This window comes from Zea mays, chromosome 1, assembly GCF_902167145.1.
Source record: "Zea mays cultivar B73 chromosome 1, Zm-B73-REFERENCE-NAM-5.0, whole genome shotgun sequence".
In the NCBI taxonomy this organism is placed as follows: Eukaryota; Viridiplantae; Streptophyta; class Magnoliopsida; order Poales; family Poaceae; genus Zea; species Zea mays.
In genome coordinates, this window is record NC_050096.1 from 4,483,099 (window position 1) to 4,498,686 (window position 15,588).

At 47.4% G+C, this 15,588-nt stretch overlaps 1 protein-coding gene across 1 annotated transcript; it reads right to left on the reverse strand.

Annotated features, from left to right (window-relative positions):
- Positions 1–6,837: 6,837 nt before the first annotated feature.
- On the reverse strand, positions 6,838–8,202 carry LOC100282187 (uncharacterized). Its single transcript, NM_001368941.1, has 2 exons — positions 7,777–8,202; positions 6,838–7,357 (listed from the first exon to the last, which is right to left on the reverse strand). Exons 1-2 carry the CDS (start codon positions 7,966–7,968, stop codon positions 6,965–6,967), a joined length of 585 nt encoding a protein of 194 aa, NP_001355870.1. The 5' UTR covers positions 7,969–8,202; the 3' UTR covers positions 6,838–6,964.
- Positions 8,203–15,588: the final 7,386 nt, after the last annotated feature.

Genomic DNA, 15,588 nt, shown 5'->3' on the forward strand with positions numbered 1-15,588 from the left:
TCTTTTGTATTAAATGTGGATGGATGTATGTATGTTTGCAATCGCATAGAGAACGATTCGGTCGAAGAGCCCGAGGAACCCGCAGGAGAAGCCCCTGAGCAGCAGTCGTTTGGTGGAGGCAAGTGTCCTTTGACCTATCTCTGTCCTATTCATTATTTAATTCACCCCCCGCTTTACACATTTATGCCTAAGGATTGACTAGCTTTTGTTATCCCTGTCCTTGATTACCTATTTGGGTTGGATTATTGCTGTTTAGCTTTATGCTATTGCTCAACTTTAATCAATGAACATGATGTGGTTATCTATGATACGCTGTTTTCCCCTTTCTTATTTATGATTATACTTGTGGCATTTAAGGGGACTCGAGCGGTTTCTCGAGTGCCTCTCCGTAAGGACCTGTTCTATGGATGACCGCCCGGGAAAACAGTGCAACCATGAGGGTGGAATGGGATGCCCTTAGCTGAATAATTAGAGGATCCGGGATGTAGTTCACTTAGCCGTCGTGCCGTCAATGGGGCTCGGTGTATGCGGCTCGCTCTGCCAAGTTTGGGTTCGCCCCTTGGGGAGGAGTGCGGTGCATTTAGGAAACCTAACGGGTGGCTACAGCCCCGGGGAATCTTTGTAAAGGCTACGTAGTGAAACTCTGCCTATTCACCTTGGTAGTGTTTAAGGGTTTGATCGGCCCGAGGCAAGAGGGAATCACGGCTTGTGGGTAAAGTGCACAACCTCTGCAGAGTGTTATGAAACTGATATATCAGCCGTGCTCACGGTTATGAGCGGCCAAGGGAGCTCCAGTGATTAGTGGTACTTGATCAGAGACATTGTGGTACAGGTGGTTATGAGATTGATGGTTTTGGTTATGACTATGGTGCTGGTAAGTAGTATTCTTTCCGTTTGGAAAGGGTACATCGGGTTAATAACTTGGGTTAATGCTAAAACTTGGCTTTCTACTAGTACATAATAATCTGACCAACTAAAAGCAACTGCTTGACTTATCCCCACATAAAGCTAGTCCACTACAGCCAAACAGGATACTTGCTGAGTATGTTGATGTGTACTCACCCTTGCTCTACACACCAAACCCCCCCCAGGTTGTCAGCATTGCAACCACTGCTCAGGCGAAGATGAAGCTGTGGAAGGAGACTTCCAGGAGTTCCAAGATTACGACGAGTTCTAGGTGTGGGTTAGCGGCAACCCCCAGTCGGCTGCCTGTGAAGGCCGCGGTTATCTACGTTTCTTTTCCGCACTTTGATTTATTGTAAGAACTATATGGACGTCTCAGACGTATGATGTAATCGACTATTTCCCTTATTAATACTATTTTGAGCACTGTGTGATGATGTCCATATTATGTAACTGCTGTGTACGTGAATAACTGATCCTGGCACGTACATGGTTCGCATTCGGTTTGCCTTCTAAAACCGGGTGTGACAATCTCCTTCCTAAAATGGCGCAGCCGACCGTTGCAGATCTGGGAGCCGTTGGCGCACCGGACATGTCCGGTGCACACCGGACAGTCCGGTGCCCCCTTCCGACCGTTGGCCCGGCCATGTGTCGCGCACAGATTCCGCGGCCGACCGTTGGCCCGGCCGACTGTTGGCTCACCGGACAGTCCGGTGCACACCGGACAGTCCGGTGAATTTTAGCCGTACGTCGTCGGCGAATTCCCGAGAGCGGCCAGTTCGCTCGAGCCAGCCTGGCGCACCGGACACTGTCCGGTGCACCAGACCGAAACAGCCTCTTGGCTGTACACAGCCAACTCTTCTCTTTTCTTCTTCTTTCTGTTTCTGATACTTAGACAAGTATATTAGTACACAAAACCAATGTACTAAAACTTAGAAACATACCTTTACTCTTGATTTGCACTTTGTTCATCCATGGACATAGATTCACATTTAAGCACTTGTGTTGGCACTCAATCACCAAATACTTAGAAATGGCCCAAGAGCACATTTCCCTTTCAAAACTTTTAATTTATCATGTTTTGCTTCTTTGGTTGTTTTTTGGATTTTAATCTAGTTTATGCCTATTTTGAGGATTGTAGGGGTAATCAGGCTACGGACTAGTCCGACACGTCATTGTGAGCGTGCCAACTCGAGCTACCCAGCCCAAAAATGACCCACAAGCTTGTGCTTGGGCCGTAGGCCAGACACGAGGTCCGCATCAACCCGGTACGACAGGCACGACGTGCCATGCCGGCCCGAAACCATACGTGTTGTTCCTACCTCATGCTCGAGTCGTGCCGAACCGGATCGGCCCGCTGGACATAAACTATATGCATAAGCAATACAAAAGCGAAAAAGAATCCAGGGAACACGTACAAGAGAGCAGCGTCCTAATTGGCCGTGTTCTTGGCTGCTCATCAGCTAGATTATACTAGAAGTATGGAACCTACCTGTAGCTAATCAAGGCAGGTGTAAGTGTGTGGGTTGTGGCAATCCACCTCGTTGCCACATCAACCGAACTCCAATCCTGTTTAGGTCTTATTGGTTTTACCATAAATCTATATGAATTAGGTGATATTGAATCGGTTTATTTGAATTGAAATAACCAAACAAATAATCGAACAAGATCTATTCATTTTGTCATCTTATAAACGAAAAAAATGACCCAACGTTTTTTTTTTCCCTACTCGGTCCAACTCGACATTTGACGAGCTGTCGACGGAGCCGCGCCAGACTCCCATCTCTGCCTGCCTGTTTCTCTGGCCTCCACTCCGGCTTCCTCCAAGGAGAATGGCCCACACCCGTACGTTGCAGTCCATGGCCCACCCGGACGGGTGGTGGCCGGCCGGCGCTGTCCTGCCCTGCGCTGCGCAGCCTCGATCTGTCTGTCGGCCTGGCGTCCGCGCACGGGCGTGCGGACGCCGACTGGCCCGTGTTCCCGGCCGGCCGGTCGACGTGCCAATCATTCCGGGAGGCCCCGGCCGCGATTCCTGCCGGACAAGGCCAACCTGTTCTTCTTACGCTTGTCTCAAGTTGCTTCGTCCTGTCATCTGGGACTGGGTTGGGGGGTGACCGATCATCACACAGACAGGTGCGCGCTTTTACGCGCACAGTGGCACACCCCGAATGCCTCGCAAGTTTCCAGCTCACGAGCAGCTGCAGGTTCGCCACCGACTCTTCTGAAATAGCCAACCATATGATCCTATCACACGTTCTCTCGATCACAAGCAATTCCCAGTGCCGCCTTCTGTTCTGATTCTGAAGTTTACAGACGGAAACCTCAGTTGGTGAAACAGGATGTATTCAGGGGCGATCTATAGAATCTGGCCTAAAAGATGAAGCAGGCCTATTTTATATAAACTGAAGCCCAGTCATTCCGTACCTCGTCCGGCAAGAAATCAGCAATGTGATTCCTGTTCTACGTCTGGCGTTGCAAATACTCTGTGTTTACGCCGTGACGTCCATGTCGCACGGCTCCCTCTTACTGTGAGAATCGACCAAGAGTCCAAGATCGACGCAACAACTAGGCCACACCGATCACCCCAGACGCCCAGCCGCCAGCAGCAGTGGAAACTGGCAAGGACGCAAGGTATGGACCGCATGATTAGCAACGGCTGACGGTCCGTGCCTTGCGCCTTGCCTGTTTCCACTGTTGGCGGTAGTTAATTACAAAATATAGCAGATGTTTGAATGATAATTATAAATATTGAATATAATCTAATTATAAAAAACAGATAGATGAAGACTAAACAACGAGATGGATTTATTAAGCAAAATTAATTCATGATTAGCAAATTTTTATTGTAGCATCATATGAGCAAAGCATGGACTAATTAGGTTTAAAATAAACTCGTCTTACTGTTTAGTGCTTATATGTGTAGTTAGTTTTGTAATTAAATTATATTTAATACTTCTAACTAGTATTCAAACATCCGATGTGACGGGACTAAAAAATTAGTCTCTAGGATCCAAACTAGCATTCAAACATCATCTCCTTTATATTATTTCTTCCCTCTTAAATGAAATAGCACCCATCTCTCCTCTGTTGTTCCAGAAAAACGAAAACACTTGAACCATATTCGTGATAATGTTCTCTAAACTATAACAACGTCCCTGATTTTTTCATGTGATCACTTTACATCATCAACAGATTGATTACTGCAAAATTAATCCTTTGACATAAAAGTTGATACAAGAAAAAAAATCAAAACTTGTTAGGACATGTATGATGCAAGGTGCTTATACATGATTGTTTAAAGGGAGAGAATGTTGACGTATCTTTAAGCACCAAAATAGAAGACGATTCCTACAATGCAAACTGGTGTTTAAATAGGATTAACTACCGTGTACCTTGCCTTTGTTAGCACACATTAAGAATAGGTGCAAACTTAAAACATCTTATCAACCTTTTAAGAACCAAGAGCCATTGACATGCTGAAAAAAAGAGACCTGTTCTTTGGCGAGTACATGCTCTTATAAGCCCATCAGTGAGAAAATGAACTGTTGAACTGAAACCTAACTTGGTAGTAAATCTCAGCCCAAAAAAGCACTAGCAAAGTGTAGGACGTGAAGAATGCTAGGCCAGGCAAATCAATAAGCACAGGTTGAAATATCTACAAGAAAGTATTGATACACATTACCGCAATTGTTCCAACCAGCTAATAGAAGCGAAATAAAATTTGCCACCTTACTCAAACCCTCGGGACTAGTTTGGGAGCGAGAAAATCGGAGAGGATTAGATGGACTAAATTCTCTTTATTATTCAAAATTGAATAAGAAGGAGAATCTGGCTTCTCGCCCCCTCTAATTCCCTTCGGTTTTATGGCTCCCAAACTAACCCTCAATGTGCACAAGTTGCAAGTTCCCGCAAGCACAGATTCTGACCAGGAGAATGGCGTACTCACCACCATTGACAATGACGTTTAGGAAATGGAACAGCTTCTGCGTTGTGCCGTTGTCCACCCATACTCAGGAACCCGGCACTCGATTCTTATCAGTTGGAACTGGCGAAATTGACATCAAATGAGCTAATGAGACTGGTAACCACTGCCTGTCTGCCTCAGTTTGTATCAACCGTATTTGGAATACCGAATACACACATTGGCTCGTCTCCGCCTGAACGAACCGTCGTCCCCGCCTTAACTCATGGCTCCAAACCAAAGCGGAGCCCCAATTGCAAGCTAAGCTAAGCAGGAGGTGGGTAAAAAAACAAAAAACGTGCGGGGGGATTCGGCTTACTAGGGCTAGGAATGAAACGACGCCGTAGAGCGCGGCGAGGGCGTGGAAGGTGCAGTCGTGCGTCCATCGTCGCCATGGCCGGGTGACCCCCACTCCCTCGCCACCTCCTCGGTTCCGGACCAAGCAGCTGGCGGAATCAAATCATATGCTAGGTTTTAAGAATGCGAAGCAAACGGAGGCGCGCGAGCGATGCTATTATCGGAAGACCGAGCTATCTGGAAGCAGTCGAAATCCGTCGAGGCGGCCGGATTGGGGAATGCGAAGGGAGACGGGTTGCCGTGGCCGTGCGGAGAGAGAGAAAGAGAGAGAGAGAGAGAGGAGGCGACCTACCGTGGACCCGGTCTACGGGATTTCGATCGTTGGCAGCCGTCTATCGAAGGATCTGCGGATGTGGAAGGAGGGCGGGTTCACGGCGAGTCCACTATGAAGCCAGGCACAAGCATTTTTTTATTTGCTTCACATGGAACCAAAAATTTGGCGCGTTTGACTTGCTTCGTGCTACCGACTTTGAACTGAAGCAAACTGATTCATGGTGACCACACGCGGGTTGCTGTAACTCTATATTTACGGTCTCCTCTCTACATCTTACTATCTCCTTTCTCTATTTTTATACATACGTATTTATCAAACTCTCAAATATATTTATACATATTTTGGTTTTATTAAAGCTATTGTCTAATGTATTCAAATGGATAGATGAGAGAATAGAGAAACTCTATATATAGAAAGGAGTGTCCTCAAAATTTAGAGTCCGTTTTGCGGCTTTGGGACATGTATTCCAAGCTGTCCCAGCCGAGGCCCCATGCTCGTCATCTTCCCCGGCTTCTATCTTCTCCTCTCTGGCACGAGCTCCGTGCAAGCAAACTCGCGTTGGAGGTTGCCGTGATGCAGCCATGGGCGATGTCGTATTCATTGGATGTGTACAACAACACGTCGATAGCAGATGAATAGTGATTCTCTAGATGCATCGGTTTTAACATAAACTCTAAATTTTAGCGCATTCTATAGCGTTCTTTGTATGATGTCCTCTAAATTTAACGTACATATTAATTTAGCGGGTTTTGTTGGAGATAGCTTAAGGTTGCAAATTAGTGCTAGTGGCGAATTTATGGAGCAAAGCCCGCAAAAAATGCTACGCGGACGGACAACACTTGGCGGCGGACATACACACTGTCCGGCTTTTCGCAGGTCTACTGTTGCTGGCGGCTGCACTGATTATCGCGAACACTAGTGGCTAGCTTTCCCAGTCCCAAGGCTTTTTTCCGGCGATGCCCACCCCACCCAACAGGCAGAGCCCTCGTGCAGGCAGGCACTCGATGGCTGCTGCTGAAAGCTTGCAATATTTAACCGGCGTAGCACTAGCAGTGGCAACCACGACCACGATCGCCGACGACCAAACCTACCTAGTACTAGCGGCTACTGGCTACTGCTACGCCTACGCCTCAGGGTTCTCTATGCTCAGCTCTCCCGCGCGGGCGCGCACGAAAATGGAGCAGATCGACTAGTAAAAAGCCGCGCGCCTTTCGCTGTCGCAGGAAGATGCTCTGGTGTCCCATTTGCTTTGTCCCTGTCTGAACAGTGGACAGTCGGGGGAACAGGAACACCATGGGCACGCATGGCGCTCGGACCGTGGAGTGGATAGAGAGTGGCCATTGCCCGTTGTCGATTGCATTGCTACTACTCATCCATCCATTTGGTACGGTTCTGTTACACGCGCACGAGCTGACGAGCACATACACACACACACACACCGCCTGTCGACGACGAGAGCGCGACTGAGATCACATGACGGAGCAGGCGTTGACGTCGTCGTCGTTGAACATGTTGCTGACGGGGTCGGCGCCGCGGTGGGGCTCGTGGAGCTGTCCGTGCTTGTCGCCGTTGTAGCCGTGGCGGTAGTAGTTGTAGGTGCGGCGGTACGACTCCTCGTCGTGGAAGTAGTCCTTGGCGCAGGTGAAGTGCATCGGCAGGTCCGGGTTGGGCCAGAACTCCGCCTTCTTCCCCGCGCGCCGGACCTCCTTGAGCACCCGGTGGCGGTCCACGTACCCCGTCACCGTCACCTTCTCCATCTCCACGTCCACCTCCACGGAGTCCACCCCGCGCAGCCTCGTCACCGCGTGCTTCACCACGCGCTCGCAGCCCGAGCAGCACATGCGCACCTTCAGCTCCACCGTCTGACGACCAAAGAGCATGGGTAGGGTGCAGAGGAGAGGAGTCATCAGTCATACATGTATGAGAAAAAGGCTCTTCGTTCTCTGTCCCTCTTTATTTATTTTTTTTCTTTTCTATCCCTTTCTCGCTTTCTTTTCAGGAAGCATGCTCTGCATGCAGAGGTCGTCGCTGTTCTCAACAGGAGCGCCAGCGCCCGCATCCGCCAACGGTCACCGTATGCGCCAAGAATTCGAACAAGAAGAATAAAAATGGTGGCGGACACAGAAGAAATATGTGCATGTCACGTCGCACTCGCGTAGCCAAGTCGCCGTGCTCGCATGCGTGTCTACTACCTACCCTGCCGCCCGACGAAAGAACAGGGCACCGCAAAGCAGACAGACGACAGAAAGAAGCAGAGGCAGAGGCAACGGACGACGCGCACCTGCAGCGACAGCGGCCTGCTGCTCCGGCCCATGGCCCTGCGCCCGGCGAAGGTGCCCTCGTGGTAGTGCAGGGTGCTGGCGCTCGTCGGGTGGCTGCTGTAGTAGTAGGCGCCGCCGCGGTGGTGGCCGGCGGATGACGGGTAGAAGCAGCAGAGCAGGAAGTTGGTCAGCGACGACGACACCGACGACATGGCTGGCTGGCTGGCTACTTATACTGCGGCTAATCTCTCCCGCGCGCCTGGGAAGGAAGGAAGCTAGCTGCCCCTCTCTGCGGGTTCACCCACCCTTGGTTGCCCCGCCGCGCCGTGCACACGCCTGCCTGGGCTTTCTTTGCTTGCGTTGCGAGGTCGGGATGGATGGCGTTGGACGCTGGAGGAGTCGAGTGCCCTCTCGCCTCTGCCCACTGCCGCTGCTTTTATTCTCTCGCCGCCGCTGCTGCCGCGCCCTACTCTTTTTATTCTTTTTCCGCCCTCGTATTGGTGCTTGAATTCTGGGAGGGAAAAGAGGGGGCCCTGGTCTGCTCACCTAGCTTGCCGGTCCGCCGGCCGGTACACATGTTCTGCCACGTCTGCCGTGGACTACTAGTGCTACCGAGCACTAGTAGTTGCTAATCATCATCGTCTGTTGATGTTCATAGGGATTTTGAAACGCCGAAAGCTAGACTACCGCCAGCTATTATGTTTAGGATGTCCAGAAAAGTATCTAAAAAATAAATGAAAAACAAGGGTATTCAAACTGTGGTTGATAAGTTAAGGAGACAGTACTTACACCACTAAACTAACTACTCTTCTCTAATCTTAGAGTGTGTCGTGGTCTATATGGGCTATCCACTGAGTCTGTCCCTGTAGGCTAAGAGAAAGATTACGCGAGACGTGTGTTTGTTGTTTTGCTGCTGGCAAAGACATGCAATAAAAAATTTATCGAATATAATATGGCCAAATAAAAAGGTCGTACAACCATCTAACATTTTAGAAATAAAAAGTATAAAATGTTAGAATATAACATAAGTAAATTGTTCACCTCTTACTATAAGGTTAAGATTTTGGGTTAAGCTGGTTGGTGCATTCAACTTAATATGGTATCAGAGGGACACAAGTCGAATTCTGGTTAGCACAATTAAATAAAATAATTGGTGTTCGCTCCTATATTCCACGTCAGAGACCTAAAAGAGGCTCGACATGAGCGGGAGTGTTAGAATATAATATAAGTGAATTGTCCACCTCCTCCCATCAACTTAAGATTTAGGTTGAACTGGTTGGTGCATGCAACTTAATATAAAAGTCATGACATCTTAAAAATAAAAGGTATTAAAAAATAGCAAATACCACACATATAATTGTATGAGAATTGATGGATCTGGTGTTGTCAATTAGATTTATGGTACCTGGACTCTATTGTTTTGCTCTGTATATTACATTGTTTGCATAATGCAGTTTGTAATATAGAGTGAGATATGGAGTCTGCTGGAGATAGTTAAGCTGTTTGATGCTGGCGGCGAGCGTGTCATACTGAGCCTAGAACACGTGGAGTGTTGTTGTGCTAGATCTCCTTGGAGCAATATCGTGCATGCTTGTTTTAGAACCAGATAGCCATCGGGGGCGGCTGTAGGTCTAAGAGCCCAACTTTACATGTTGTCGTGATGTGTTGTGTCGTCACCGTGGATGTGTCAAATAAATTAAATACAACCGCTACTTAGAGTAATATTTTTATACCTACTATTTTTATACTAATACATATAGTTTAATGGGTTTTTGGCTAGGATGGTTCGTGGTCCACACAGACCACCCTCTAGCTTCGTCAACGTTATGGCGGTAGAGAACAACAACAATGGTTAGAAACAAAGGTCATCTTCATCCATTTCCCCCACATTTCTCCCATATCTATACTTTCGATTATAATTTACTACATCACCCTAAAAAATACCCCCATGCATATACAAGACCCCTCCGATCATTCTCCATATCCAGCTCCCCGATATACTGTAATTAAGTTATTTAACATATTTTCATCAGTCTTTGGATTTTCAAAAAACATAAACTATTTACTACTATAATATGCATTATTATCAAGTTAAATAGCTTGAAAAAGATTAATATGGTAAAGAAATGACGTAAGGAATATATGAGGAGAGATTAGAGCTCACCTCACGTCCTCACGTATAGGTGGAGTTTCCTTTCTCCCACATATGGAGGGAGCTTTGGGGGGGCTGATAGAGGACAATTCCACCCCAAATCTCCCCTTACGGGCATGTTCGGTTCTACCCCAATCCATATGGGTTGAGAGGGATTCAATCCCTAGTAAGTCAAAATCCCCTTCAATCCGTATCAATCCCCTCCAATCCATATGGATTGAAAATAACCGAACAAGCCCTACATGGGGTGGGGAACCCTTGGAGATGGTCTAAATGAGTGCCTAGGGTTCCCTTTTGAATCCACGTTGGTATTGGCCTTGATTTTCTCATCAATAGGTCCTCTATAAGTTGGTGTTCGGTTCCATGGAGACTGAGGAGATTGGGAGGGGTTAAGGTCCTATTTGGATCTAGAAGTTAAAACAAACTGACTAGGTGTCTTAAAGAAATTTTTTTACTATTTTAGTCATCCATAGCTCTTCATGGTTGGATATTTAGTTTTGTAAAGTGATTACACTTTTGTTTTAGCTCCTAGGATACAAATGGGTCATAAATCCCTTTCTATTTAATTTAGACTAAGAAAGGATTTAATCACCTTCAATCCACTCGTAGTGAATAAAATCTAATGTAGAAATATTTTATGTTTCCTCTTTATTTTCACGAAGAGCTAGATTATTTCGAGGTATGGATTGTAACATAGATTTAATTTTAATTCATACTAATTCAGAGTTGGATTGGTGTAAACGAAGCCCTAAACCAGCTCATCAGTTTGCTTAGTGACTAATTCAAACTGTGTAGTGATGCAGAAGCCAGGAAAAGTGTCTGGAGGAGGAATATATGTTCAGTTGGAGGAGGTAGCAGGAAAAAGTTTCAGAACAAGAAAAAGAAAAAAAAATCTTCCTCTCCCTCCGGTACCTCGCAGCGGAAGCCCATGCCTCTCTCGATGAGATGATATTATTATTATGCCCTGTGCCTTTTTGTGTCCAGGCTTTTCTGCACACGCGGCGTGCACTGCTATTGCAGGTTCTCTTAACATTAGTCCGTAGCTGTCAGAGCGAGCAACTCTGGCGCTGTGCCTGAACTTTGCCTGTCGGTTTTCTCTGAGTTCTTGCCGCACCCGCACTTGTGCGTGTTCCGGCTCTCGAACCTCGAACGGCATCGATGCGGCGTCCGTTGATGCGACAATAATGCCTCTCAAAGGAGGAGCTAGAGATATTCTTTTGTTGCATAATGGAGCTGAGGAGATGCTGGTGGGGTAATAATCTCTAGTGGCCCGATCAGCATAACAGCATGGATGTGGATCAGCTTTGGTGTGCCGATTACTCCTCTCTGTTCAGTCAACTGCCTACACACACAGGGTGAGCTGTTTGCTTTCATTTTATGCTTTCATGTACGTTGGTTGTACTTGAAATTAGGTACGTTGGTTGTTAACCGGTGTACTTAAAGGCCACGTGGCGCATCGAGCCAGTTTTCACACGGCCGACAAGTAAGAACGTAGGATACTATCGATTGACATACTTTGCCGCGTAGGACAAGTATGTCGTTTAACCGATGTACTTGATTCCCACATAACGTATCCAGGCTGCATGAGGCATCTACCACGTATCCGACAAATAATAAAGTCGATCCAGTTACATCAGCCCTGACGTACTTATTCGGTTAAGAACATCAAAATAAATATGTCGGCTAAGTACTTGAAGAACCGACATATTTAACTTAAGAACGTCGGCTTGTTAGAGTAAGAATATCGGTTCCTGTCCTCTATGTTCTTTAATCGCTTTCATGTAGCGAGAACACACATGTATACTCTATTTTTGTTGGCAACATATAGTACGCAATGTCTATGTTTATTGGTTAACAGGATCGCGTGATAGCGTGATAGTTTATACTGTTGATATTTGACACATTATGTTTTTTTTTACATATATACCTCAGTTGAACACGCAAGAATTTTAATGTTTTAGATACCATATGAAACTGTAAAATAAAACTATATACTCTGAGAAACAGTTCCATTCCACTCAGCTGGATAACGTGGCATTCTTTGAAAACCCCTAATAAAAACATACACTGAAAACGGGCCTACACCCACAAATTAGGAACCTTAAATATGTAAAGCTCCTCTTTTTGACCATTGGCCTGCTGTCTGATATTTTTTTTCAGGGAGACTGTCTTGTCTCATGGCTCCCACATCTCATGTTTCTTCAGTCAGATAGTACTAGCAGCACTAGTATTTAGTGTTTTAGATTAAGTCTCAGCAGGGTCCCCCTAATCTCTGTCAGTGCAGGAATTATGCTTCTTGTCAACTTTAATCGGCAGCCACTGTTGTCTAATGGCGTATCGCCCACCACCATAATCGTTGCGCGTATATAGCTCACTGAAAAATCTCCCTTTAATCAAGGCAGAAGAGTGTGCGGTTGAGCGGTTCGGTTGCGGTCGATGGCCCATGGATTTGGCTTTGAAATGATGAGAGACGGGTTGTTTATGGACGCGACGTACGAATTGGTTCTCTGGTTAGGAAAGCTGGGGGAAAAAAAGGACTGGATAACATAGAGCCCTTTGCAGACAACCTTGTTTAAGTCCCATCTTTGCGTAAAGGAAAAAGGAGAGAATATATTTTTAGTTTGGTGGTAGTCATTTACAAACCAAACGATAATGAATGTACATTGATGGAACTGGATTTTTTTAGAACCTGTATTTCACATAAGAGCAGAAAATTGAAATGGATTTACTAGAACCTGCATTTCTCACAAAAACAGAAAAATAAAGGAAAATCGTGCCGCATGAAAAAAAACATAACAGGTACACAACAACAACAACAACAAAATCTTTCAGTACCAAGCAATTTGATGTAGGCTACAGTTGAAATCTCACATGAGCTCCTAAGCACAGTTGAGACAAAGAAAAGACATAATAGGTGAAGGTTGCTCCTGGACTGGTTAATCGGATGATCACCTGCCAAGGAAAAGGAAGGTAGTGGAGCAATGGTAGAACCATCCTGCAATTTGTGATGGGAGCAAGCAAGTATTCTCTGTGTGGTAAAGACCGAACAACAATCCTGCTGCAGGTTTTTTTTAGTTCTCGGGATAGTGATAAAGCTACTACTTTCTTGATAGAAGTTTTCTCCCACGTCCTCCTCCTAATATTCTCTGCTCTGCTCCGTGCGTGAGCCGTGAGCCGTGAGCTTCCCGAAAGAAAGAACATGGAAAAAATGCTTTACTTTCCCAGTAAGTAAACTCTATCAAATGGCTGAAGCAAACCACGGGCACTCTGAAGTCTGAAGCCGGAGCTAGCAAGGAGTGCAACCGGGCAGCGCATCGCAGGAATCAGATCTGAACGGGAGGCCAGGCTTCGGAGATGGAAAAAGCTAGCTGATGATGCCTTTGGAGGAACACGAGTGTTTGGTCGTGTCGTGTGCCAGGGCTCATCCGGCCGAAGCACTGGAACTCCGGAAGGAAGAGCTGTAATACATCCGGGAATAAAGTCGGCATTATTGTATCGTGAAGGCTGAGAAAGAATGGCTGGGAATATCGGAAAGCAGGAAATACTCTGCCTCTGCTTGCATGCTTGCTGCTGAAGTTGCTTGCCCCCTCGCGAAACAGCTGCGGTCTGCAGTCTGCGAAAGACAGGGGGGTGAATCAAGAGGAGCTGCCACTGCCTCTGCCAGAGTCTGTATCTGTCTCTTAAACAAGCGGTCGTCATATTTCTTCCTTGCCATGTCCCATGTATTTTGGCGAGGTAGAAATGTAGAATTCCGATCTCAGAAGAGCACGGCATGTTCTTCAGTGTCTGCGTTTCGTTCTGTGCCGAACCGATGCACTTGCATTTTCAGAGACCAGAGTTTTCAAGTGGATGATGTTTCAGACTTTCAGTTGCCACCTGCCCAAGCCCCGAACTGGCATTCTGCCTGTTGCCAGTATTAGGGCACAATATATGCCATTTTTTCCCCTTCCTTTCTTCAGGCGATGCGGTGTGCAAATATATGCTGCGAATATTATTACTTCTTTTGCTAGAATTCCTTGTGCTGGGACTGGGAATATTAGCAAGGTGTATGGTAATAATGCTCATTCTTATATCTTGAGACGTCGTGGAAACCATGCATGCATGAGGACTGGCTAACACTTGCACGACCAGCTGATTCGACGTAATAATAAACCGGATAAGAAGATGCAGAGCAGAGCAGACAGACAGTAGACAGATCACCACCACCGCACCGCATCGCATCGCACCCGATCTCAAGTTGCTCGAATCGTCTGTGGCAACAAGGCGTACGATCGGGAGGTGGCGGACGATCAAGTTTCCACTAGTAAAGCAAGCGTTGCAGATGCAGCGCGGCATGGCGTCACGTCCATGACCCATGCACGCGCATCTGTGCTGCAATGCAACATGGTCGTCCCCCCTATGGCGGAGCTAGCTTGGTAGGCGAGTAGGTAGCTAGGCGAGAACGGAATCCATTCCTTATCCAGAACGCCGCCTCGTTCTTCACACGGCCGGGTCGATGGCCGCCACGGCGGATCGTCTAGCAGTCGGCGTGCCGGGCTGCCGATGCAGCCAGAGGCCGGCTGTCCGTCGATCGATGGATCGGAGCAGCAGCCTGCCTGCACCGCAACGTACGTAACTTGTGTCGTCTCGTCCGGATAGCTTCGAATTTATCTCTCGTATTTTACAGGATGCCGGCAGCGGCAGGCATGGGGGCGGCGGGCGTGGGATTCGCGGCGCACTGGGCGCGGCCGCGACGCGAGCGAACCTCCACGCAGCAGCGCACGCAGGACCCGGCATTTTTGTTTTTTTATGCCCGTACGTCTCAGTCCGCGGGTGCGATTCCTTGGCTACTCGCTCGCGGTCGCGGCCGCCGGAGGGGAGGAAGCGGGTTCGGTGGTCGAGGAATTGGTTCAGAGAGATCGCGGAGGTGGACTGGACGGGGCGAGTGATGTGATGTGGCCATGTGGGCAAGCAAAAGCTACAAGGAAGAAGAAGACGATCCTTTGTGCCCGCCCACGTCATCTCCATTCTCATCTACGGTGCCCGTCCGTCGCTCTCAGCGGCCGTAGCAACTCGTTTGTCAACAAATAAGAATCAGATACAAATTAAGTTAGATTTTCCCTAAAGTAGATAAATGGTAATATTAAAATTTAGATAGTTCAAAAGTTAGATTTAAACTTTGAGACTAGAATTTGAGTTAAAAGGGAAAATATAAGATAAAACAGAAAGATCCTCACTTGTTTAATTGATGGATTATGTGTTTAAAAAACATTCTTTAAAATTGTCGGGGACCATAATTAGGGGTACCCCAAGACTTCTAAATCTCAGCTGGTAACCCCCATCAGCACAAAGCTGCAAAGGCCTGATGGGCGCGATTCCGGTCAAGGCTCCGTCCACTCAAGAGACACGATCTCGCCACGCCCGAGCCCAGCCTCGGGCAAAGGCAGCCGACAGGAGGATTCACGTCTCGCCCGAGGGTCCCGTCAAACAACGAACGCACCTTCGACTCGCCAGAGGCCCAGCTCGGGCAGGCTTCGCGGAGAAGCAACCTTGGCCAGATCGCCACGCCAACCGACCGTATCGCAGGAGCATTTAATGTAAGGATCGACTGACACCTTATCCTGACACGCGCTCCGATAGAGCCGAAGTGACCGCAGTCACTTCGCCGCTCCACTGGCCGACCTGACGGGAAAACAGCGTC